This window comes from Sminthopsis crassicaudata, chromosome 2 (genome assembly GCF_048593235.1).
Source record: "Sminthopsis crassicaudata isolate SCR6 chromosome 2, ASM4859323v1, whole genome shotgun sequence".
Taxonomy (NCBI): domain Eukaryota; kingdom Metazoa; phylum Chordata; class Mammalia; order Dasyuromorphia; family Dasyuridae; genus Sminthopsis; species Sminthopsis crassicaudata.
In genome coordinates this window covers 529108802-529135592 of record NC_133618.1, presented here as the reverse complement: position 1 = coordinate 529135592, position 26791 = coordinate 529108802, and the positions used below count along the sequence as shown (strand labels likewise).

Genomic DNA, 26791 nt, shown 5'->3' with positions numbered 1-26791 from the left:
TTTGAAGTTTCTACTTTGAAAAAATTCTTCTGATAGTTTTCTCTCAGACAAAAATATGAAAGGGGACTATGCCAATGTCTTTCTTTTGGACAGAAGTGGAATTGATTTTTTTTTATCAGCTTTGTCTTATTAATATATAAGGACAAAACAGACAGGCTTGCAGGAAGGAGAAATTTTTTTTATTAGTAATGAAATAAAAAGTAAAAAGATGTCACCTTCTGGGGTGTGCCCTCAAGTAAATTTCTAATAAAACGATTCCTGTGAAATTAATGGGGAAAGTCACTCTTGCACTGACAGGGTTAATGTAGGGGTAGATTAAGCACAACAATAAAAAAAAAAAACCCAAAACTATCTTTTCTTAAGTTGCTAAATTTAAATGACCTGGAATTTTTTTTTCCTCTGGGATTTTATACATGGGAAGGGAAATCTTTTTAGATATTTTGAAATACCTTAAAATCAAAGTTTTAGAAAAAAAAAAGGAGTTTTAAGAATGGCCTTTGGATACTAAAATTATTCCAAATACATTAAAATTTTCTTGAATAGAATAATTTAAAAGCACTAAGTGGAAACTTATTTTTTGAATAAAATCTGGAATGTTTTCTTAAGTTTCTTTTGCTCTTTTATGTGTCTTGGCTTAAATCAGTATTGTACTAATGTTAATCTTTGGGGATTTTTCTATATCCATTCTCTTAAAACATTCATTTTTTTCCCATTTTTAAATGAACTTGACAAACAACAAAACATGAACATTTCCATAATCAAAGAAAATTGTACAGAAATTTCTCTCTAAATCTCTGTCTCTCTATGTCTGTCTGTTTCTCCATACACACAGATGCACGGTTGTTTTTTAAAGTATATATTAGATTTAACAAAGCAATATCTATACTTCCTTCTACGTTTAAGTCATTTTCTATTCTTCCTTCAACACCATTCTGTGTGTTTTTAAGAGATTTCATTGCACTCTTGAAATTTTGTAATCTTACATTACAATGACAAAAGCTTTAACAACCTCATTTTTTCAATTGTCAAAAAAAGTTACCCTCAGACTCTGGTTATGGAATAGAATAGAAGATCTACAAAAGGAAAATAATAGTCTTTGAAACAAATGCCCTATCTTAAAGTAGTTCTGTAACACTTATTCTAATTACTAGTAGGCTTCTTTTTAGAATTACAAAAACATGGATCATACAGGACACATGTATGTTATTCCACTATGTCCACAGTGAGGAAAGACCAGCAAAAATCATCTATAAAATGATTGGAGATTCTGCAGGCATCACTTCTGAGCTCCTCAGAATTAGAAACAAAGTTTGCCAAGGTTTGACTCTGGCATCCATTGTTCCCAATCATTGGCTATGCCTTTCCATTTAAGGGTATTCAAAACATAAAATCATCTATTTATAGAGACTACACATTATTTTTTAAATGATGGATTTCAATATGCTAAGTCAGGTTAACAACCAGGATAGAGATGTGAACCCCAAATCTCACACATTATAACCTAATTTGTCTTTTTAAATTCTAAGTAGAAATGAAGACTGATTATAATGTTTGGAGAAGTAGTGTATGCTAAACTATCAATAACAGTGGGCCTAGAAGTTAGGCGATCTGATTCAAATCCATCTTTAGATATTTACTACCTGTGTGACTAAGGGAAAGTTACTTGATCTCTCAGACCAGAAATATCTTCATCTGTATGGGGATGATACCAGTTGCACTACTTCATAATATCGTTTCAAGCAAAGTTTTTTGTGAAACATACATTTCTCATGTGGCCACATATTTTAGAACTTCTCTGATTGCCTTCTCCAACATACCTTCCTAAAGTTTCTACTTCCTAGTGTCTTTCAGATTGCTTTAATATGCTGTCTTCTCTTTTAGACTGTACTCTCCTAGAAGGCAGGGACTATGTTTATTGTATTTCTATCTCTACTGCATAGCACAATACCTGGCACAGAGTAGGAACTTAATAAACATTTACTGACTGATATATAACTATGACTTATCATCATCATTATTGCCATTTTGTTCTTATCTTTTTAATGGTCAGGCAGGATCCACTATTTGTTTATATTTTAGTTCAGTGTTTGGAAGACTCCAAAGCAAAGTAGGGGATTGACTACCAAACTGAAGGTCTATATTGCTGTTGTACTGACTTTATCGCTGTATGTATGTCTGTGAAATGTCGACAATGTGCCACTGTCATGGCAGAAAACCAAACTGTTTCCATTGAATTGTCTTAGGAAGATTCTGAATATCACCCAAGGCAATTTTAAAAGACTTGGGATATAAAAAGCTGTCTTCATACAGAGAGAAATCTAGGGAGAATGAATATGGATGGAAGCATACTATTTTCACTTTGTTTTTGTTTTTTTTTTCAGGGCTTTTCCCTTTTCTTTTACAACATGACTAATATGGAAATGTTTAAAATGATTATACATGTAAAAAAAGATTCTGGCAGGTTAAAATACCAGACACTGAGGTCTTTTCTCAAACCAAACTGCCAAACATTCCAGCTCTACTGTAGAATGCAACTCAATTGGGTTGGTCACATTGTTTGAATGCCAAATGTACACTTGCCAACATGACTATTTTATGAAAAATTTACACAGGGCAAGTGCTCACATGATGGTCAGAAAAAGCAATACAAGGACTCTCTCAAGGTCTCTCTTAAGAACTTTAGGACTGACTGCATGACATGACATGGGAGATGCTGGCACAGACCATGTAGCATGGTGTGCCCTCATCTGAGAAGGTGTGCTCTATGAGGAAAAGAGAATTGAAGAAGCTCAAAAGAAATGTAAGATGCACAAAATGAGAGAATCCACCCCAAATGTTCATATGGGTTATTTATGCTGACCTGTGGCAGAGCATTCCAAGTGCGTGTTGGTCTGATCAGCCATAGTTTGGCACATTTTAACTTCACTCTAACATAGTGATGCCATTTTATTCCTCTTCAAGAACAAAGGACAACTAAGCATTTATACATAATATATATTATTTGTTGATATATATATATATAAATCAACATATATATGTTATATATATAATTTGTTGATATTTTAAAAACTTATTCTTATGTACTGCACACTCTCTACTGTCTGCCTACATAATCAAAACTGGTTACCAAGGTTTAGTTCCTTAAAAATATCCCTTCTATAATTTCTGGTGGCAATGATTTGATAGTACACTGTTATCATAAACCTGTTTCCAAAAACAAATCCACATGACTGATACTTCTCTAATATGTTTTTGCTAACATGTTGTTGACTGGCTTCATGTGGGCACTGCTGATAGATTTTTAAAAAAAAATTCCATTATTGACTTTTAAAAAATGTCATTTTACAAGCTCCATCAGAAAAGAAAACATTTTTGGTAAAAATCAACAAATCTACTGGTGTCTATCAACTTCTATACTTGCTTGAAATCATGGCTAGTTGTTCTAAAATTATTTCTGTGGGTTTAGATCTGTTTATTTTGTGCTCTAAAATGGTCATCAATCTTTTTCCTCCTCAAAGGGGAGGCAATATAACTCTTTCTATAGCTTCCTTTGGATGACATCTATATTTCATTAATATCGTATAGGTTTTGTAAAGATACTTTTATATCAGTTATGGTCTACTTTGCAGTTCCAAAAATGAAAATTAAGACTGACACTGGGTGGGTATTGTGTGCTTTAAATGTGTTGTTCCCATTCAGTTTTGATTTTAGGATGCTGACAGTATCTTAACATATCCAGTCACAGTTTTCTCTTTGATATTTTCATATTTGATATTTCATAATTGGAAAAGCCAAGATATGGTTACGTATTGCCTCCAAAATTTGGATGAAAATAATCCATTTCTTTCTTTTCTTGGAGTATATTAAGAATTATACATCAAGGAAACAAAAGGGCATTTTGATATCACTGATAAAAGATTTCATGAGATTAAGGAATTTCAATTTAACAAAGATTTATTAAGTACCTAACCATGTGTTAAGTATTAAGAGTTCAAAGAAAGACAAGAAAGCACTCTATTCTCAAAGACCTCAGAGTCCAATAGGAAAGGCAACTTGCAAAAAACTATGTAAAAGTAGTATTTATAAGATAAATTAGAGTTTATCTCAAAGAGAAAGCCCTGAAATTAAGACTAGAAAGGGTTTTTGCAAATAGTAGGGTTTCACCTGAAATTTGAAGGAAGCCAGGGATGGAGACATGAGAAGGGAGAAAGCTCAGGGAAGGTAGAAGCAATCAGGAAAATGCTTGCTGACCTGACTTAACTTGTTTAAAGAATGTGTATTTAATGTTTGTTTTTTTTCTCCCCTTCTTTACTGGAGTCATATACGTGTCATTTATGTACAAGAAGTGATTAATACTATACATTGCTTCACTTCCCTCTTTAATTTGGAAGCCATACAAAGTTCTATTTATGAAAGATGACAATGTATTTAAGACTAAGAATTATAGTGGGCTATTTCCCTAATAAAATGTCACATTTTATACATCATACTTGTCATTATCCTATTGGTAGAATATTTTAAATAGAAAAGTTTTACATGTAGATATCAAATAGTGCCTTCACTATATTTGAATCTATTTTATGTATTTGCTCTGTGGTAAAGGCAGAACTGACCCAAAGGTTTTGTGGCAAAAAATGCTATAATGTTTTTAAACCTCTGGTCAAATACTATGGGAAATTGCATTCATTCATAATAATTAAGCAGATACCAGCTTTTCTAAATTACTTTGTTTTGGCATAATTGATCTATTAGTGGGAGTCATGCTGTCAAACTCAAAAAAGCCTTTTAAGAATTGCAATCTAAGTATATATCTTTTTTCAAAATTATTTGAGATAACAGAATTGTGTTTTTTTTTATTTACTAGATATTTCTTGAGTCTATATTACATGAAGGTTTTCAATGAATTATCAATATTACATCATGATCATTATTGTTCCCATATTCTTTCTTCTGAGTCATTACTATTTTATTAATATTTTTCCCATAAATTTTTATTTATTAAAATATTTGTTTTCTCTTTGTATTCCAGTCTTAACTTCTTTTTTAATTAAACTTTACTAGATATCACATCTTATACATTAACATGATATTTTTATGACTGTTTTGAGATCTTAAAACAAAAGGTATCTTTTAAAAAACTCTTCAGAGAAACGCAAAATTCTATCTCATGGGATAACTTTAGACCTTGTTTTAAGATTTTCATAGAGCTAAATATCTCAAGCTTTGCTTTGCAGTTTTACCTCTAAGAGGTATAGTTATAATTTCCATATAAAGTGTTAATACAGAATTCTATTCTTTTACAAAATGTCACATTTAATGTTTTATACAGATAAAAGGAGAAACTATGTGAACACACACATATGTAATATATATATATATATGAATGGAGCAAGGCATTTAGTGATCCAAGAAGCAATGCCTCTTACTAAAGACTTGTGCTTACTTAGTGAACTCTTCTACGAATATATACGGTTGAATTTTTTTAATATTAAGAATGTATTTTTTGATCCAGTTATGGATCAAGGGGACTGATTGGTCCACTGACACAGTTACGCATTAGTTTAATAATTCCTAAATAAAGGAGATATGATTAAGTTGTCTGCTTCAGAAACAAACAATATTTTTCAGGAATTTTCTATTTTTAATTCTATATACTGCTATTTACTAATTAATCCTTTAGCGTATATTCACACTGCCTTTAGAAACTGGAAAAGGTATCCTTTATTCACTATTAATTTTTAATAGTGTATAGATAAAACCAAATGAATACAGACCAGAAATATAGAGGCTATAAAGAAATTCAGGCTGGGACTTTGACATCTTAAGATGTTTGTGTGTATGTATATATGCAATCTGAATTTCTGTAAAGAAAAAAAATTAAAAACAAAGGGTTGTGTGTGTGTGTGTGTGTGTGTGTGCGCGCGCGTGCGCTTTTAACTCCATCTGCTTCTTTTCAAAAGCTACATAGGCAGATTTTTCACAGAATTACTCTCTATATGACTCCCTACCAGAGTAGAACTAATTCTTAGCACCTGCTACCCACCACACTCAGCGATGTCTTTGCTGATTATCCTCAAATGGTCATCTCTAGTTTCAGGAAAACCAAGCTTCTAAGCTGGGGTTTTTTAAAAAAACTTTTTTGAACACAGCTATAATACATAGGTTCTTAAAACTGATAATAAAAACTAAAGATACTGTACACCATAATGAAGACTATAAAACTGATTTATTTACATTACTATGAAGAGACTTCATTCTATGGTCTCCTCTAAAAAGAGACAGAGTTTTTATGTCACATAAAATATATTTATTTTGTGTTCCATCTGAAGAAGAAAAAAACACTTCAGCAAATCATAGTGAATCAGGTTTAAAGAATGATACTTTTTACTGAACACAAAGCATCCTGCACGTTCTGGTATTACAGATTTTAAAATATTCGCTGATAAAATTAAAAGTTGAAATTTAACTACTTTTAGGATCCAGACTTGATGTGGCTTATGTTTTTTTAAGTAGTTTTGTTTTAAATTTTCTTTACACTGGTGAGTTCTAAGCATTGGTTTTAATCATTTGGAAAATTCATTTTATATTAAGAACTTCATTCTACCCTAAAAATAAAGACATCATGAGCACAGTAGGAAGAGGTAGAGCAGAATCAGTAATATTTCCTGAAGCAACTTTTTTTTCTCTCTTCATATTAAAGGAAATTTCTTACATTGTCTTAAATGTCTTTGGTCTAGGATTGAGGGTTAAGGGACTGAGACAAGAGTCTCATTTTATTTTATTATTTTTTAAATTATTTATTCCTTATTTTAAGGAATAGGAGATATTGCATCATAGGTTAAGAATGGAAGTGAACCTTAGAAGCCTTATATAGCAGAATAGGAAGCTGAGACTTAGAGAATTAAGATATTTTCCCAGTATAAAACTTGGAATTGGAGAAGGGGGAATGGGGGGAGAGAAAAAACTAAGTGTCAAGGATAATGGCCTGCAGTTGTCACTTTTTTCCACCCTCTTTTAAAAATGCAAAAGTCATGAAAGAATGCACAATGGCTTTGCTGGACAATAATGTAATCTACTGTAGAAAAAACATCAATGGTATCAGAATGGATACGCCTAGAACTAGATCTGATACTTTGAATAAGTGACTGTGATCACATCACTTAGCCCCCCAAGCCTCAATTTTCTTATTCAGGAACAATAGTATTTATGAGTTTGTAAGAAGAAATTTGGTTTTAAAAAAACAGCTGAAGTGCTATATAAATGTGAGTCAGTACTAGTAATAATATTTACATCAGGCTATTCTGCTTTTTTCCATCTCCTACAAGTACTGTAGTCAAGAGGGTGATTTCTCATTGGTGGAAGAAGAATTGGTATGTACCTCCAATCCACCTTTTTTTTTTGGGGGGGGGGAAGCTGCTATTTGAAAGCCAGAAGCCAAGTGCACTTTGGAGTGCAGCAGGCACAGAGGAGTCATTTCCATGTCAGCTAACTGGAAAAATTGTGGGAAAAGGTTATTGGCTTTACCCAAGTGAAATAATGGAGAAATAGGGACAAGTATAAAGTCTATTTTATTGATAGTGGCTCACTGAATGACGATCTTGTTTAAATAAGCAAGTAAAATTTCACGTGTTTACCTGAGGCATCTTTGAAAAAATTTAATGATTTTCTCAGGTAGCATATTAATGTGCCTCAGTAACACAAAATAAATCTTCAGCAATTTTTAGTTCAGTTTACATGTTTTGGTTTATCTTCATTTCAATAAGCTTTTCATTTCAAGCCTCAGCTTACAAAATTCTAGTATAAGAAATAGTAAATATAAGGTTCTTTAGAGTACTCCCAGAGTTATTTATGCATCAAATAAGAGAGAATAATAATTGAGAAGTCTGCCTATGTAGCTTTGTAAAACAAGCAAATGAAGTTAAAGCCATATATACATACATACACACAAAAACCATTTTTATGGTTTGTTTTAAAACTTTTCTTATCTTACAGAAATTTGATAAGGGACTTTTTTTTTAAATAATTCTTCAAGACAGTGAAGTAGCCTCATGTAAATAAAGATAGAAATCACTAAACTGACCATGTTCTACCTTTGTTCAATATACTTTAGTATCTTGAAATAGTCTTTTTATTTTCCCTAGAATAAAATATTAACTTTATTAAGAAGTATAAAATTGTTCACAGTCTACCTTCTACCTAAGGTATTTCACATTATTCTCTTTTGTGCTAATATTCTGTCAAATTGACCACTTAGGAAAATAAATCCAACAATTAAACTGATCAATCAACTAAGCACAATATGACACACTAGAAATTTTTTTTAAAGAAAAGGAGAAAATAGCCCCTGCTCTCAAGGACCTGCTACTCTATTGAGGAAGACAACATGTATTTTTAAATGTAAATAAAAGTTACATATAGGGTAGGTGTAAGGTACCTCAGTAGGGGTAAAAGCAAGAGAAAAACAAATGTCCTCCTGCAGAAGGTAACATCTTCACTTTGTGAAGAGTGAAAACATTCCAGGGACAGAGAGCAGCCAGGCCAAAGTCAAAGAATAGTGTGTGTGAGGCACAGAATTGGACTGTATGGCTTAACTACAACGAACAAAAATTGGAGAAATTAGTAAGAAGTCTCAAAAAATAGGAAGGAGTCAAATTCTAAAGAGTTTAAAATGCCAACAAAGGAGTTTATTAGGTTCACTACAAATTTGTTATGTAATCTCAAATGGGCCCTCTATGCAGCAAGACATTTATATCTCCTTCAATAATTCACTCTTCCACTCATTAAAAACAGCTATTTAAAATCTTTTCATTTCTGCTGAACCCACCTACGACTTCAGCCTCCCCCCTACTCTCTTCAGTTGAGGATTTTGCCTCAGGAAATGTGAGGATATTTCCCAAGAGCTGTCTTCTTCCCTCCTCCTAATCAAAGGTGCTCCCTTACTATAGCCTCCTTTACTCCTTTCTCATATGAAGAAGGACCCCTTCTCCTTGCCAAAGCAAACTCTTCTTGCACCCTTGATCCCTTCTCTTCCTATTTTCTTCAGATTGTCACCATATCATCCCCTCTCTCTCATTGGCCTTCATTTTCTATCTAACGCATCCATGCTGCCTGTTTTTGTTCATGATTGCCTCATCCTTAAAAAGCTCCTACCTGATCTTGCCATTCTCGCTAGTTATCTTCCTATATCTCCTCCTCCTTTCCTGATTAAACTCCTTCATTGGTGCTTCCATTTCCTCTCTTCTCATTCTAGTCTAAACTCCCTGCTTCAAAGCTCATAATTTAACGAAAATAGCTCTCTCCAAAGATCTATTTGCCAAATCTAGTGGCCTTTTTTTCAATCTTTATTTTATATATATATATAAAATCTCTTGGCAGTCTATGCCATTGTGGATTATCCTCTTCCAGATAATCTCTCTGCTCTTTGTTTTCCTCAAGTTGTTCTCTCATTCTACTTGTCTTCATATGTCTCCTCATGCTCCTTTGTGGAGTCTTCATCTAGGTCATGCCCATTAACTTCCCAGCATCCCAACTCTGGTTGGGACTCTGTTCTTTCTTATATTCATATTCTTCCTACCTATTTATATGATCGACTTCCATGGATATATCCGTGCAGATGATTTGCAGACTTATTTATCCACTTCCAATGCTTCTTTTGATCTCTAGTTTCAAATAACCAATATGGATATCTGAAAATCAGACTATTATATCTTTCCCACTGAACTTCTCTAAAATGCACTTTTCTAGTTATTCAGGCCCAATCCCTTAGCGTTATACTTGATGGCTCATTTCCACTCACCCCACATATCAGTGGGGTCCAGTCTCCCTATCTCTACCTTCATAATAATTCTTCTATGTTTCTTTGTCTCTATTCATTTAATCACCACTCTGATACGGCCTCTCCTTGCCTCACTTCTAATCTACTACAATTGCAATAGCCTTTTGCTTGATTTCTCAACCAGTGATACTGACTTTTCTTGTGGCTGTTTGAACATGACAGTCCATTTCCTGACACTATAGCTTTTCAATGAATGTCTCACATATGCTTCCTTCCTCATTTTTATCTCCAGACTTCTTCCAAGATTCATCTCAAATCTTAGCTTTTGCAAGAAGTCCTTTCTGGTTACTATCCTTCTTCACCACTGTCCCTTTCTTCCCTCGAAAAAAACCCTACTAACAGTTTCCTTCTGAGATTGCCTTCTTTTATACTATAGATTTCTAATACATAGATAAGTATTTGTTTTTTTTTTTAATTTTAATAGTTTTTATTTATCAGATATATGCATGGGTAATTTTACAGCATTAACAATTGCCAAACCTTTTGTTCTAATTTTCCCCCTCCTTCCCCCCTCCCCCCCATGGCAGGTTGACCAATACATGTTAAATATGTTAAAGTATAAATTAAATACAATATATGTATACATGTCCAAACAGTTGTTTTGCTGTACAAAAAGAATCAGACTTTGAAATAGTGTACAATTAGCCTGTGAAGGAAATACAAAATGCAGGTGGACAAAATTAGAGGGATTGGGAATTCTATGTAGTGGTTCATATCATCTCCCAGAGTTCTTTCGCTGGGTGTAGCTGGTTCAGTTCATTACTGCTCCATTGGAACTGATTTGGTTCGTCTCATTATTGAAAATGGCCACATCCATCAGAATTGATCATCATATAGTATTGTTGAAGTATACAACGATCTCCTCGTCCTGCTCATTTCACTCAGCATCACTTTGTATAAGTCTCTCCAGGCCTTTCTGAAATCATCCTGGTGGTCATTTCTTACAGAACAATAATATTCCATAATATTTATATACCACAATTTATTCAGCCATTGTCCAACTGATGGGCATCCACATAGTTTCCAGTTAATAGAACCAACTACACCCAGCGAAAGAACTCTGGGAGATGACTATGAACCACTACATAGAATTCCCAATCCCTCTAATTTTGTCAACCTGCATTTTGGATTTCCTTCACAGGCTAATTGTACATTATTTTATTTATTTATTTATTATTAATTTATAATATATATTATTATATATTTATTATTATTTATTTATTTAATTATCTAGGAACCAAATCAATTCCAATGGAGCAGATAATTATTTGTATATTATCTTCTTCCTTAAGATATGATCTCCTTGAGGAAAGGAACCATATTTTTGCTTTTCTTTGTATCCCTAGGACTAAGCACAGTTCCCACCTAACTTAAGGTAGGGAAGGAAGAATAAATAAGAAAGCATAAGTAAAGGCATGGAGGCAGGAATAAACAAGGAAGCTTTTGGGGAAGAATGAAGAGATAGTTCTCAAATCAAACTAAAAGAAGTGATAGAAGGCCAAGTTACATTAGATCAGGCAAAAAGAAGCAGATGATTCCCAGGTAATATAATAACACAATCAAATTAGTGTAGGGCAGACTGGAATGGAGAGAGGCTAGAAGAGGAAAGAGCAGTAAGAAGGCTATTGTAATAGTCCAAGTCAAAAATGATGAAGACATATGAATAGGAAGAATGGGACAGATATGAAAGATCCATGGAAACTGATGAGACCACTAAGAGTGTAAAGAGAATAGATTGCCTAGAACAAAGCATGATATTCCAATCTATAGGGGTAGGGCTTAAATGATGATCTAAAAAAGCACACTGAGAAGGATCAGTCATATAGAGCAAGAAAACCACTAAAGAGTAGTATTATAGTCCATAAAAGAGAAAGTTTAGGAGGGAGTCATCAAGGGTATCAAATGCAACAGAGAGGTTAAGAAAGAAGGAGCATTAAGAAAAGGCTATTGGATTTAGCTTATTGGTAACCTTGAGGTGAAGTTTCAGTTGAATAGGACAGAGGCCAAATTACTTGCAAGGGATTGAGAAATTGGTGGAAATGAGAAAATGGAAGCAACAACTGAAGAGAGTCCCTTCACCCACCAAGAATTGTGTTATAAAAAAAAAAAAAGAAAGAAAGAAAAATATTGAACAATGAAATTTCTTAGCAATCTCCTAAAATTTTTTTCCAGCAAGAACCTCCATCTTTGTTGTTGTACTCTGTAATTCTACATGCTGCTGATTCCTCTATTAAATCAGATGAGGAGGTAAGAATTTTATATAGAAATGTTTTTTCCATTGTCTCTATAAAACATGACTACATTCCAAATCCCCCTGGTTTATCACATAAAAATCATAAAACCTCAGATCATCTAGTCCAAATCACTTAAAACACAAATCTTCTTTTTCCTGTATTATTTAATTCTTCAAATTGGTGAGGATTTTGCATATCTATCATTTTCCATTAAAAACATGGACACATATTCAACCCCCCAAAGATCCCCCAGATGAATTTTTTGTGTGTGAACTCTATTTAGGTGAATACAATAATTTCAATTTCATTCAGAAATAAAACACTCCTATTTAGATACTGAACTATTTGATCTGAACAACTTTAGTTTATTTAAACTACAAGACTTCAGATTCAGAATCTTTAGATTTTTAAGAATTGGCCCTGATTCTAAGCTCTCATCCACAAGCTCAATCAATCAATTAATTGTACGTATTAACAACTGAGGAAAAAAAAAAAGAAAGAAAGAAGAAAAAAAAAAAGAAATCTTATCCCTCAAGAAACTTTTACTTTCTCTCAGATTTCAAACCATGTTTTTAGCCCTCTGCCATGCAGATTGAATTCCATTTATGGCTTGGTATTCTAGAGAGTTACTCTAGAGAGTTAAAGGAGATTAAGTGATTTTACCAGACACATGGCTAATATATGTTTGAGACAGGATTTGAATTCAATCTTCCCAACTTGAGGGTAAATATTATATCCACTATGTCATATTGTCTATCACACTACTAGAAATAAGAATCTTGAATTGAGTTTGAAGGAAATACAGTAACATTTCTTTATCTTTTCTCCATTAGGGGGACCAATTTCACCATATTCATTCTAATTAAGTCCAGGAAAACTGTGTATTATCATAAAAGCTATATTTGGATTTAATATAACATTTTACTCTTTACGTCTACCTATATTCCCTTGTTTATCCCTATTTTGTCACTGGATAGATGAGGGCCAGAATGATTACGCTTAATTTATATAAAAGGAAAACGAGGTCAAGACTAAATGAGGACATTGGTTAGTAAAGGAGGTCTGCCTGAAATGAAATACATTTACTTAAAGTCAATCCAGTATATTTCTGTTATCTGGCTATAATATATGCCCCAGGGTACAATCCACCACTAAGATGGTAGTTCCTTACTGTCTTCTATTTGTTATTTAGAAATTGGTTTGCCTAGAGGTCCCTGTCTGTTTAAGGAATTAATTTTCTGCCCCCTTTCATAAAAGTGAAGAGAACATCTAATGGAACAGAAAACTCTTGAACTTCTGACATTTTTATGCATTGTTTTTGGCCATATTCTTTTTTATTTAAGAAAAATTCCCTTGATCTTTGAAATAGAAGTCAAATCTTAATTTTTATTAAGTGAAAACAAAATCCCTCAAACAGCATTTTCTTTGATGAATTTAACCACAGGTTCAAGGAGAGGGCATAAGAATGCAGGGAAAGAAATAATAGCAGAATTCTGATTTACAAAATAGCCGTGGGGACTCTTTTGGCTGAAGTGGTCACCAGAACTGTCTTTCTCAGAAAAGAATGAGTATGTTTCCTGCACTGTTCAGGAAACAATGGACATCTAATTTATTATTGTTATTAATCTCTATAGAGAGCAGCCTCGACAATTATTGGGGAAAATCATGATAGATGACAATAGCAGACTTCTGTCCAAACAAGCTCAGGAGGCTCAAGAGTTAAGAAAGAAGCATCACTCCTTTCAAAAAGATGATCTAGGTTCCAAGCAATAAAGCTGTGGGTTTGAAAAAAATGCTTTGATATGAGGTTTCAGTTGTTGTTTTGCTCAGACTATTTCCTCATAAAACTGAAAAACTTCTTCAATAAAATATAAAACAAACCAATACCAAAATCTAAACCACAAAATGATGACAATAGAAAAAAAAATCACAGAGATTACAGAGTACTGTGTCCAAAATCTACCTAGAAATGACTTGCCTTCAACAAAATCCCACAAGGGGCACTAACTATGCCATTAATGTGCATAAAATGTTACTGACATATTGCAAAACTCAGGCTAATTTAATAATGCCTGATGTGCCTTACATCATGTCCAGATGATGTAATAATATGTTGCTAAATGAGTCACCTCACATTAGCTTCATGGCGATAGCATAACTGATGGGCCATTAAAAAGAAACTGGTGTAGCAATATTACTGGAAACATTGATGGATCATTTTGCAATTGAATTTTTTTTTTATTGATCCAACACATGGAGGGTGCAGGGCCAACATCTTTATTAACAAGAGGTACAATATTTTAAAAATAGTCACAGTCAAAACTAAGGGAAATATCCATCTATCATTTCAGCATAAAGTATTTTACACTTTTTTTTTGGTACAGACTGAGTGAAATGTAATTAAGGCCACACAGCATGTGTTTGCTTCCAGGCCATTATATCTTTCTGCAATCATACGTTTTGTAGAAAAATGACTGGCATCAATTAAATTCCTACTTTTTGGTTATTTTATAAACTTGGAAATCCAAACATGTAACTTCAACTAAATTCACGTTTATAGAATATGTAGGCTAAGCTGGGCAACACCGAACAACAGATGTGATTATACTTGTCTAAAGTGAGTTAACATTACTCATTTTTCTTCTTTATTTACTCTGTATCATCTTTCTGCCATTATCTGATAGTCTTTTTTCTTTTATGCTTTTCCTCATCATTTGACTATTAGCCAGACTTTTAATTATATGAAAGAATAAGACTGACTTTTATATTTCCAAAGATTCACTATATTCTACTTTCATAATCAAAAGCTTCCCAAATGACTTTTAATTTTGATTTTTAGAAAAATATTCATTTCACAGTTAAAAATTAGTGTTCTGACCTTGATAGAAAGATATATTAGGTGCTCCATTTCCATTTTTCCTGTGATAGCTTTTAAAAGCAGCACAGGTTCAATTCCTTATAGGAAAAAAATTCAGAATGGCTGAGTGATTTTTGACTAAGTGGTTCTTCTTAAAATTTTATACTTCTGCTCAAAATATATATGAACATACTTTAAAGGATTCAACTGTGTCATTAATCATTTATATCATATAATTCACCAATTTAAATATGAGCACAATAGCAAATAAATGTATAGATGCAACTTTTAAAATATGTATTAAAAAACCCCCGCCAATGGAGCTTTAAAAATAAGTTTAGACCATCAAAAAGAAAAATCTGTGTATGTATGTGCTTGGATGGATCTGTGTATGTATAAATATTTTGTGGCAGAGTGCATATAGAGTAAAGAAAATGTGTATTCAAATCCAGCCTCAGACACTGGTTAGCTGTGTGATTCTATGCAAATCACTTAATTCTGTTGGTTTTAGTCTCATCTATAAAATGGGGATAATAGAAATACTTAATTTTTAGGGTTGTTGTAGGGATCAAATGAAATAATATTTACAAAACAACTTGCATATCTTAAAAGTGCTATAAAATGTTAGGTATTGTTACTGTTTTTAGTGCTACAACTACAGATGTTATAGAAATTCATACAAAGAATATAGCAACATTCTCCTCCACTTTTTAAAGATAAGGAAAAATTCCTATGCCAATCACTTTTGTCTGTCAGAGTCTATGTTTAAAAAAAAAAAAGAATAAAAAAACTCTGCAACCAAATATTTAAACCACTGCCAAATCTTGTCATGTGTACATCCGCATTTCTTATTTATGGCAACTTCTTTTAACTCACACAGTCACCATTCCTGTTCAAGCTATCATCATCTCTGGGTTGGCCTAATTGGTTTTCCAGCTTCAAATCTCTCTTTATTCTAATTTACCCTTCTACACAGTTGCCAAAGTAACGTTACCAAAGCATTTCTTTGGTGTCTGGCACATAGTGGGCACTTAAATGTTTGTTGACTAAAACATGTTTTAACACATTTCCTGTCCTCTTCAAAATTTCCAAGATAAACTCTGGTATTTATTTCCTTTTCCTTTTCTTCCTTTCCTCCCTCCCTTCCTTCCTTTCCTTTTCTTTCTTTCCTTCCTTCCCTCCCTACTTCCCTGCCTCCCCCCTCCCTTCTTTCCTTCCTTTCTTCCTTCCTTCCTTCCCTGAGGCAACTGGGATTAATTGACTTGCCCAAGGTGACACAGCTAGGCAGTGTTACATGTCTGAGACCAAATTTGAACTCAGATCCTCCTGATTTCAGGGCTGGTGCTCTATCCACTGGGCCACCTAGCTGTCCCTGGTATTTATTTTTTTTAAAAGCTTTTTATAACTGCTTTTATCCATATTACATATTACTACATTTCATCTACACTAATCTGAAATCCAATCAAAAGAGAATTTTTGCTGTTTTCACATACAGCTACTCCATCACCCTGCTTTTTTTTTTTGCTTTTTCAATGGCTGTGTCTCAAGTTTGGAAAGCATGTACCTCATCTCTTGGAATCTAATGGGTTTTTTAAAACCTCAGTTTGTGAGTGAAGATCTCCTTGTTGTTTTTCTCATGTAATTATTTCATTTCTAAATGCTGGGCACTTTCATCAGCTGTTCCCCAAACTAGAATGTTGTCCTTCTTCATTTCTACCTCACCGCTTCCTTCAAGTCACAACTAAAATCCCAGATTCCACGAGAAACCTTTCTGTGGATTATCTCTCCTTTAAGGTGCATATATCTTGTTCGAACATAGTTACTTTCATGTTGATCTTCCCCATTAGTGTGTGAGCTAATGTTCTAAGGAGGCAAGTCTTAGAACAAAGGCAGTCTTTTTGTCCTTTTTAGTGTGCTCAGTGCTTCGCATAATACCTGACACAAAATAGATGTTTAATAAATGCTTATTGACGGATTGATTCCTTCCAAAGTTAATGAATCTCTTGGAAAGTGCTACTATTTTAAATATTATATACTACTATATATTTTAAAGTGTACATGATATTTTCCTGAAAAGAGTGCTAACAACTGAGATAAGTAAGCTGAGCTAGCTGGGAGCTAAGAAGTTCAAGAGGCAGTAATAATAACTATCATTCATATGGCACTTGAAGGTTTGCAAAACACTACAAATGTTATCTCGTTACATAAACTCTGTGAGATAGATGCTATTATTATTCCCATTGTACAGAAGAAGGATAAGTGACTTACTCAGGGAGATGGAGCTAAAGAAAGGCTGAATTTGAACTTTTCCCAAATCCAGGTCAAGTACACTACCCACCAAAGGCACAACCTATATTCAAAGGCATAGTTTTTAAGAAACCAAATGCTTGGTATAGGAAACATCAATAGGTCACTTTGGCTGAGATAAGGAGAGGAAGAGACAGAAAGAGAGGAGAGAGGAGAAGAGAGAAAAGAGGGAGAGGGGGGAGAGAAGAGAGAGAGAGAGAGAGAGAGAGAGAGAGAGAGAGAGAGAGAGAGAGAGAGAGAGAGAGAGAGAGAGAGAGAGAAAGAGAGAGAGAGAGAGAATATGAATATGTGTGTGCAGGATAAGGGTTATGGAAACATAGGCAAGAACCAGATTGTGAATTAATTTAAATGCCTAATAGAAAAGTTGACATTTTATCTTAGGGGCCATAGGGAGCCACTAGAACTTTTTGATTAGGGATAATGAAATAGTCTGTCTTGTGCTTCAGAAATATCAACATGGCATTCTGTAGAGGATAAAGAGGTTTGGTAAGATAGTGTAGGCAGGAAAACAAATTAGAAAGCTATTCCAACAGACCAAGTGGGAGGAGATGAGGGGCCTGAATGAAGGTGCTTGTGGTCAGTAGTAAGAAAGGGACAAAAACAAGAGATGCTTTTCAGACAGAAATGATAAGACTTGGCAACTGACTGAATACGGTGTGTGAGGGAGAGGGAAGAGTAGGGGATGCTTCTCGAGTTGATATAAGGCTGTATAATCTGTATTAAAATCTGTATTAAAAAGAGTACAGTCTTTCTAGGCTTGAGAACTTCTAAGGGAAGTATCCTTTTCAGTTTTGTAGAATACATCACTACTGAAACATCTAATTACATATCAGTTTTAAATTAAATTTCATATGCTTTTTATTTCTGATTATGAACACTAATGGATAACATGACTACATATACATATGTGTGTGTATTTTTCAAAAAGACAAACAAAATAAAAATTTACTTTCTTTAATACAAAGGATGGTATGTATTAGAAGGCATCCAGAAACAAGATGACTGAAGCTGGAAGAAAAGAGCCCTTCACAGCATATAATAATAAAATCTCTGTACCTGAAAGCACTATATTCCTTTTAGGTATCTTGGTCAGCATAGCAAATAAAATGTTGGGCTTGGAGTTCAAATCTAATTTTAGATACTTAGTATCTGAGTGACACTGTGCCAATCACTTACTTAGCTTCTTACCCCAGGCTGCTCATTTTTAAACCGAGGGAATTCGATTAATTGGCTTCCAAGATCTCTTCCACCTGGGTTCTTATGGGTGTCTAACATCCTTGACACTTCACTTTTACTCTTTCCACACATTAAATCAGCTGTAAAATCTGCTAATTTCTTTCTCCACAACATATCATGGATACCTCTTTTTCTCCTTACTCACATAATCTGATCATGGTATAGATTATTATTACCTCTTGCTTGGAATACTGAAATAATCTCAGTTTTTAAGATTCTCTGCTTTAGCATAAAACCCTTCTCAAAGTTACCATAGTGACTTTAAAGAAAAGCTGGTCTAACTCTTTCATTTCCTATTCTCCATAAATTATAGTGGGTTCCTAGTAATAAAAACTTCTCGGATGTATCTTTGTATATACACTTGAGAGCAGAGACTATTTCTGCTTTGCCTTTGAGTTAAGGAAAGGGAGGACCCTGGATCTGTGAATTCATTGGTAGAGGGAACCCTTGGAAAGGGAAAATCTCTCAACCAATACAAGTCAGCACCTTCTCTGTAGTTTACAGACTTAGAGAGATTGTCACATAGTAAGTCCTCAGTAAATGGTCATTGATTGAGAGGAAGAAACAGTTTGATTTTCAGAAGCATGAGTTGTGTGAAGATCCTTTTCTTTTTCTCAAAAGGAAAAATCTTACTCCTATCTTTTAAGTAAGAAAAAAATGAGTAATTTCATTTCTAAATCTGTTTGGTTAATCAATAATAATTTGATAATTATTCCTCTGGTACTAGAGTTAAAAAAATCCCATTATGGGCAAATTTTCTTCCTTGCTAGTAAGAATTCTAACTAGGTAGCATTCAATAATATTCTCAAATACATTATAATACTGACTCAATTAAGTAGTTCATTTGTTGGGGAGGAGTATGTGAGAATGAAGGAGGAGAGTTTTGGTTTTGTTGTTATTAGTCCCAAAAGGTGGAACCAGGAACAAAAATAACAAAATGTCAGTTTTAGAATTATAGGACCTATGGATAATTTAGTCCAGTGACCCCATTTTAACTTAATTTAACTTCATCTAGCAGAGGTTAGATGACTTGCTTAGCATTAGATAGGCATTAAGTGGCAGAGTTGAATTCTGAATTCAGATCCATGATTCTTTATGCTCCAAATGCTGCCTAGCAGTAATAGGCACTTGAAAATCTCTCAAGAAGTAATGGCTTTCATTTACAAATGGTATTGGGTCAGGAGAATTGTAAAGAAATTCTTATTTAGGTACAGGTTAGACTGCATGGCATTTGAGGTCCCATTCTCAGATTCTTTGACTTAGTCTGATACTAACACAATTAAATTCATTAACTGGAATTTGAAACAAACCTTTTGATACACCAAAATTCATAATCATTTTGCTTTGGCAATATATGATTAACTCTGCCCCTCTCTAATACAAAATCTGAACACATGGCCTCTGTGCTTTCCAATGGAGGCTACTGACAAAGACAAGAGTAATGAACATCATACGGTTTCTAAAAGAAACATTAATTTTACAAATTACTTAAATATTACAGACAGTGATTTATTTGAAAAATAATTAAAATCACAGGATCTTGCTTTCTTAATTAGGAGAGGCTGTATTGGGCTACTAGGTAAAAACTAGTATTCATGTCAACTCTATAGTTAACATTTAAAAGTTTCTTAATGATACAAGGGGGTTCCATGCATTAAATAAATGAGGCATGGATAAAACAAAAGAATTTGCTGGAAGGAAATGAGAATTTATTAAATACCTACTATATGCCAAGCACCATATAAATATTATTTGATCTTTGCAATGGCCCTGGGAGGTAGGTGCTAATATTATGTGATTTGTCCAGAAGTCACACCATTAGTATCTGAGACTGGGTTTGAATTCAGGTCCTGCTGACTTCAGCCCTTGAGATCTGTGTACTATGGCATCGCCTAACTTCCTCACTGGGAAAAAAATGTTTTCTTATGAGAACATCTAACCAGTTATTTTTCCTAAACTTTTATTCATAAGAAAAAGGGAGGAAAAAAAACCCCAAATAGTGATGTCTGAATACACAATTATCAAAATGTCCTCATTTATTTCTATATGTTCAACAGTGGTCTCAAAGTAGCCTCTAACATTGATAAAATGTACTGTGTATGACATGGATACAGATACTAATAGATGTAAGAAATAAAGTACAACATGCTTTCATTAACAAGAAAATTGGCAACCTGTTGAACAGATAGAGAATTGTTCAGTATAGTGTCCTGTGCACATCAGAATTATCATTGAATGAATTCAATGTCATGGAAATAAACATACATTTACATTAAAGAAAGCAAGCAGTATATCTAGTAAAAATTAAATTAACTGTTTCCCCTTATTCTGCTTGGCTTTCATAGTGATTTCTATTTGAGGGGGATTTGAACATTTGATGATGTCTTAGTTAAGTAAAGATAGGTGGTAAAACAAAAGAAAACAGGTAATCATGGAAAAGAGGGAAACATGAGTATGGTTACCAGTTTATAGGCTACTAGGAATTTTTATAGCCATTGTCAGATCTTATTTATATATTGTGATGTAGTGAATAACTGAGGTCAATGTTATCCCTAAATTTCATTTTGTTAAATAAATTCAACCCATTTTCCCATTATTTAACAGCTGAAATTCATTGATCTGAAATTCATTTCTTTTTCATCCTCATGTATTGGAGGGTTTAATGAACAACTAAATGATTGTCTAATGACAAGAGAATTGTGCCCATAAACTCCTAAATAACTAAAAGCTGATATAATTTTTATTACTAAGCAGCACTCTACCTGAAGGCACTTCTCCAACTTAGTATTCTCAGGATGTAGGTTGTATATTCAAGAAAAAAACTATTGCTTCTTCAGGTTCACTGGCATTCTTTGTATATGCATTCCTAAAATTATAAATCATTGATTGCCCACTTTTTGTTTATCTTTAAGAATCATCCAGGAGACACAAATAGCTCAATGTAAATGCAATCACTATTATATGTTGGAAGAAAAGTAGCTATACAACATTTCGGGGCTCATTCCTTTACAAATATAGTGTCAGTGAGAAAAGCAAGCACAAACTTAGAAGTGGTAATGAGGTAAAAAAAGCAAAGAACATATGTGACCAAGTCAACTCATGCCTCTTATTGTGATGAGTATCAACTGGACCTACATTTCTGCTGCATGAGCCTGATGTCTTTGGGTCTGCTCCTCTCCGCAGTTTAACACCCAAATGCAGAGAACTTGAAAACATAGCCAGATTTCTGTTCTGATACCACAGGTCAAACCCCTTCAGGATGCTTCCTGTTCTGCCCAAAACTTTCCTCTCTATTCCTTGCTGAACTTAATATATCTTCCTCAAGAAATGCAAGTTGCCAAGATTGAGGAGGGTGAGGGAAAAGCTTTGATAGAGGTGCAAAGGTCACATTCCAAAGAACTGCTTCTTGTCTCAACTCTCTCAATTGTCTTTTAGACCTGAAAAGACTTGTTTTTAAGGACCACCAGAAGTGTGGCAAATCACTAGCCAACCAAAGATTATTTCTCTTAAATTCCATTAGGGAGCACAATTTGTAAAGGAGTCACGGAGTACAGATATAATTTTTTAAACTTCATTTAACATATTAACACCTAAACTCTGTTATCTTCCCTACTCTGTGAATTCATTAACTAGTCTGGGGAATGGAGGGAATAAATTGGTCAATTGGTCAATAACTAATACTGCCACTTGCCAAACAAATATAGTTTGTCTTTTATATTAGACCCAAAGCTAGAATCTTGATGAAAAGAAAATTTTGTCTCAATAGGTAAAAAGTCTCACCATTATTCTAGGTTTAAATAAATAAAATAAATGTACTTATTTGATATCATTCAGAAAAGAAAATATAAAATGAGGCTTCATTGCAGTTTTATATTTATACATAAGTGGAGAAATATTTACCATGTGCACACACATATATACACATAAAAAGTGCTACTGGCTATAGACTCAAGTACCATAATAACTTTAAAATAAAAATATCCCTAAGGCTTAAAAATAAATTGTCCCTACCCTAAAGGTAATCAAACAGCTGGAATCCAAGCATATATTACATTGGTAGCACATGGCTGTAATTTGTATGGTATTTTGTATTTAAGATATTTTTAAGGTTTCATTTTTATTAGCTTTTCCTTTCCAAGATTATGTAAAGGTTTTTGATCTGTTTTGGAAAGGTGAAGAAAATATGAGTAGTTAAATGATCTTCACACATTGGGAAGCAGATGATAGATTAAAAACTAAGCCTAGGATCACTAGTTCATGGCTTATCTCAGGTAGCAAAGTGTTCATTTACTGAATTCGTTCATATTATGGAATTCAATTAAAGTGATGGAGGTCTCATATCAACTACAACACCTGATAATTCTATATAACTAGCAATTTCTGTTCAAATCTGACCAGTGACAGAGAAATGTTGCAGTTTTACTGTAACTGGATATTATTAGAAATGTTAATTAAAGCTGGTACATTTTTAGCTCAAAAGAGCATTATTTCAACTTCAGAGATTAAAAGGTCCTAAAAAAGAAACTGGAAGGCTCTGAGTTCTACTATTGCTCTTCTTGTGAGTTATTATAACTGAGTTAGTCATATAAACTCTCTGTCCCTTTGTAAAAGAAAAATGCAAAAATCCATTGATTTATCTAACAGGAAATGACTAATCCATTATACATTAAGGAATTCTCATAAAGCACTTTGTGAACACATGTATTAAGTCCATCAGCAAATACAAAAAAATTTAAAACTGATAGAGAAAACTGCACATTGAATTCAGAAATTATTTTACCCATGTTTATATACCTGTATAAATTCATATTTTTGCACATTGAGAAATTCATAGCACATTGGAAAGAATATTAGATTCAAAATCAAAGGACTTACATCCAAGGATTAGGTCTGCAACTCACTAGGTATTGGGCTATATTCAAGAAATCACTATAGCAGCTTCAATGCAACTGTATATGCATTCCTAAAATTACAGATCATTGAGTGACCACTTTTTTGTTTATCTTTTTTGCCATTTTACCTCTATAGTTTATCTGCAAAATGAGGCCATTGGACGAGGCAACTTTTAAGGTAACTTCCAGTTCTAAATGTGTAATCCTAAAAGAAGTCAGGATAGATCTGAAAAAATTAGACAGCTTACCCCACCTCCCAATTTCACTTTCCTTTTTCCCACCTTTAAGTTTGGGTTTGAATTTCACAGAAATCTTTCCGCAGGACAGCTCAGCATATTAAGCTCTTAGAGAAGTAACATAGGAAACAGTAAAAAGCAGGTAAGATGTCATGAGGACTAAGTGAGATAATATTAGTAAATGGCTTAGCACATTGCCAAGCCTATAGTAGTCACTTAATAAATACTTATTAGAAGAAAAAAGGAGAGCTCTTAAGAATTATAGGTGGATCCTATACACATTTTTCAAATCAAATAAAACACTTAAATACTCTTGAAAACTATTTTGAAGACTGAAATAAAAATATCTAAGATTACAGGCTTCACTTTATAGCAATTATTTCACATTTTATAGCAGTAAATAGTGGTTTGTGGTAGAAAGCAAAGATTGAAATGTAAGGCTACATCTAGAAAAAAGGTCCGAGTTCCAGGAAATGGGGAAACTGATACTTAGTAGAAGTAATGAATGTCAAGATAGAACTCTAAGAATTTTATAAAGACAGAAAAAGAAAAGGAAGCCTGTTGAGTCAGGAGAGACAGAGCTCTTTAAGCATAGAGAGTGGCTTTAAACAAAGTGTGCTTAATTGCCAAATAATAATCACATTCAGCCATAAATTAAATAAGAAAAGAATAAAGAAATAAATTGAAAAAATCTCTACTTCCTTCACTATTAAAGCCTTTATTTATCCACTGGGGAAAAAAAAATCATCCCACTTCCCTCTTGCATTCACTAAACTTACTTGACAGCCCGGTAATCCCGTGTCTCTGCTGTACAAAGGAAATGAGCCTCTCTCTGACGTTTTTCCTATAAAACAAAAGAAAATAATTTGATACAAAAACATATCATTGATTGTTAGACAATGAAGTCAAATCTCTTGGTATAGTTGCTGTATCTATTTCTGGATTTGGGAATAGAAAGGGCAGATAAGAAGCAAGACTTAAAAAGAAAACAATAAAGAAGTAAAACCTAGGAATCATTTAAGTCATATCAAGAATTGTGTCCTTACTTTCTATGAAATATCCCCCTGTTTAGTTTATTGTACTATAGTATAATTAAAAAGTAAAATGGATTCCTTTGCTACACTTTCCAAGAAAAATATCATCCAAAGATATTTGTTTGGTCAAATTAGAAGAGCAAAGTCGTTATTGGAAAATTCCTTTAATACTAAATTTCTTCAAAGAATTGATGTAACATGTTAAATTCCGATTAAATATGTTGTTTCAAGATGAAGCTTAAAGGGAAGAGTGCTAAAGTACTAAAGGATTCATTAGAAAGTTTCTTTTTAATTAGGAAATTCGCTTAAAGGATTTGAAGTTTGTTTCCATTAAAATTTTTTTATCATGAACTTGAAAATATCAAAAACATAATCTTTCTTTATACAAAGTATAGAAAAGAAAATTGCATATGAAACAATAAATCTACAATATACATCTAAATTTTAAAAAGTATATATTAAATTTAACAAAACAGCTCCATAACTGTCAATTTGTCTCTCTTTTCTTGTAAATTTACTTTTTTTCTTTGGTATTTTTTTTAAGTTTCATTCATGCTATCTTTCATTTCTTTGTATGATGATTTTTTAAAGTTGCATTAAAATGAAAACAAATTTGATTCACATGCAACTTTTCAGGAACAATCTAATATAAAGAAGGCTTTCCACTAGAGCTGGGATGAATTCACTTGTCTTTGGCTCTATACTTACAATTCTATCTATCTTAGGTCACAAAACCATGAATCCACTTTCTAGACAGTAACACATCAAAAATGATAGGAAATCCATCTAGACACAAAAGATGTCAGACCATGAAGGTAGAAAAAAGATAGGAGCATTGTGAGGACAAATGCCAAGTTGGAATCAATGGAAGAAAGGCAATTACTGAGTGAAAACAAAAGAAAAGTCCTGCATTTGAGTGTCTAATGTTGGAGATACAGAAAATATAGCAAAATTAAATTCATTTGTGGGATGCTCTCAGTAAATGGTTTAAATTTAAAGAAAATGTTGCCTTTTATAACTAACAGTTTGGTACTCCTGTCTCACATAATTAATTACTTGGCAGCACAGAATTGGGAATGCTATTGAACTACATTAACATTTCAAACAAATACCATTCTGCCATTCACTAAAAAATAAAAAATTTAAAAAGCAGCCACAAAATAAGGAAATGTCTGAAATATCCTAAAATATGTAACAGAATATAGTACCAATTTTAAATGGTTCATTTTGTCCTTCCTAACCTTTTCTTCAATCCATAAACTTTTCTTTTAGTCTATACCACCTGTAATAAAACTAAAGAACAAGTTAATTTTTTAAAAAATCTCTTGGTATCTTCTTACTAAACTACGAGAGTCAAAACTCCTGTACTAGCGGAGACAAAAGAACGAGTAAAAGATAACCAAACTTATTCCCTTACTGAATCAAAATTTCAAATTGCTGTCAACTTTTGATTGTCCACATGGGTATAAAACATACTTAGGGATGAAATTGTAGTATATTTTTTATTTCACATAATTCCTGAAACTAAAAGCTGAAAGGGACCTTGGAGATCAGTTTCAAAATGATTTCATTTGATATTTCTGATCCACCTTCCCACTCTATAATAGTATTATCCTCAAGGAAATCATATTAATTTTTAGCCATACAAAATATTATCAGGAAGGTGAGTCTCATGAAAAATAATAACCAACATATACAAATTAGAAAATCATTTATAATTATATGCAATACTGTCAACTTCTGGAAATACTACCAAGGAAAGGTTTTTTTAAAATCCTAAAAAGTTCAAAATACCTATTTTACTTTAAAAAATTGAATTGTTTTGCAATACCAATACATTATTTGCATCATTAATTTATTGGAAAGGTGGTTATTATATACTATAAAAATTTATATTTTAATGGACAAAAGGAATATTACTTAACTGTGAAACTTAACAGGCCTCTATGTTTGATTCTTTTTAAACTACTTTTTACAAATATCCTTTCACTAATTAACATGTCATTAAGATAAATATGTTACCAGTTAAATCTTAGATATTGAATAAGAAACATGAAAATCTGGCATTGTATCACAAGTCTTGCACATTTTACCCTTAAGTGACAGAACACGAAAGATAAAATCATTGTCAAAGTTGGTAAGGTTTAGCTAACTGGGCAG

At 33.0% G+C, this 26791-nt stretch overlaps 1 protein-coding gene across 5 annotated transcripts in view; it reads right to left on the bottom strand.

Annotated features, from left to right (window-relative positions):
• Nucleotides 1-26791, bottom strand: part of TCF12 (transcription factor 12) — a 411883-nt gene that overhangs the window by 97387 nt on the left and 287705 nt on the right. For all 5 annotated transcript variants that reach the window (XM_074294613.1, XM_074294612.1, XM_074294614.1 and 2 more), the window contains one exon: nucleotides 24377-24441. In XM_074294613.1, the coding sequence (XP_074150714.1) occupies nucleotides 24377-24441 (65 nt within the window). The remainder of the gene's footprint in view (nucleotides 1-24376; nucleotides 24442-26791) is intronic.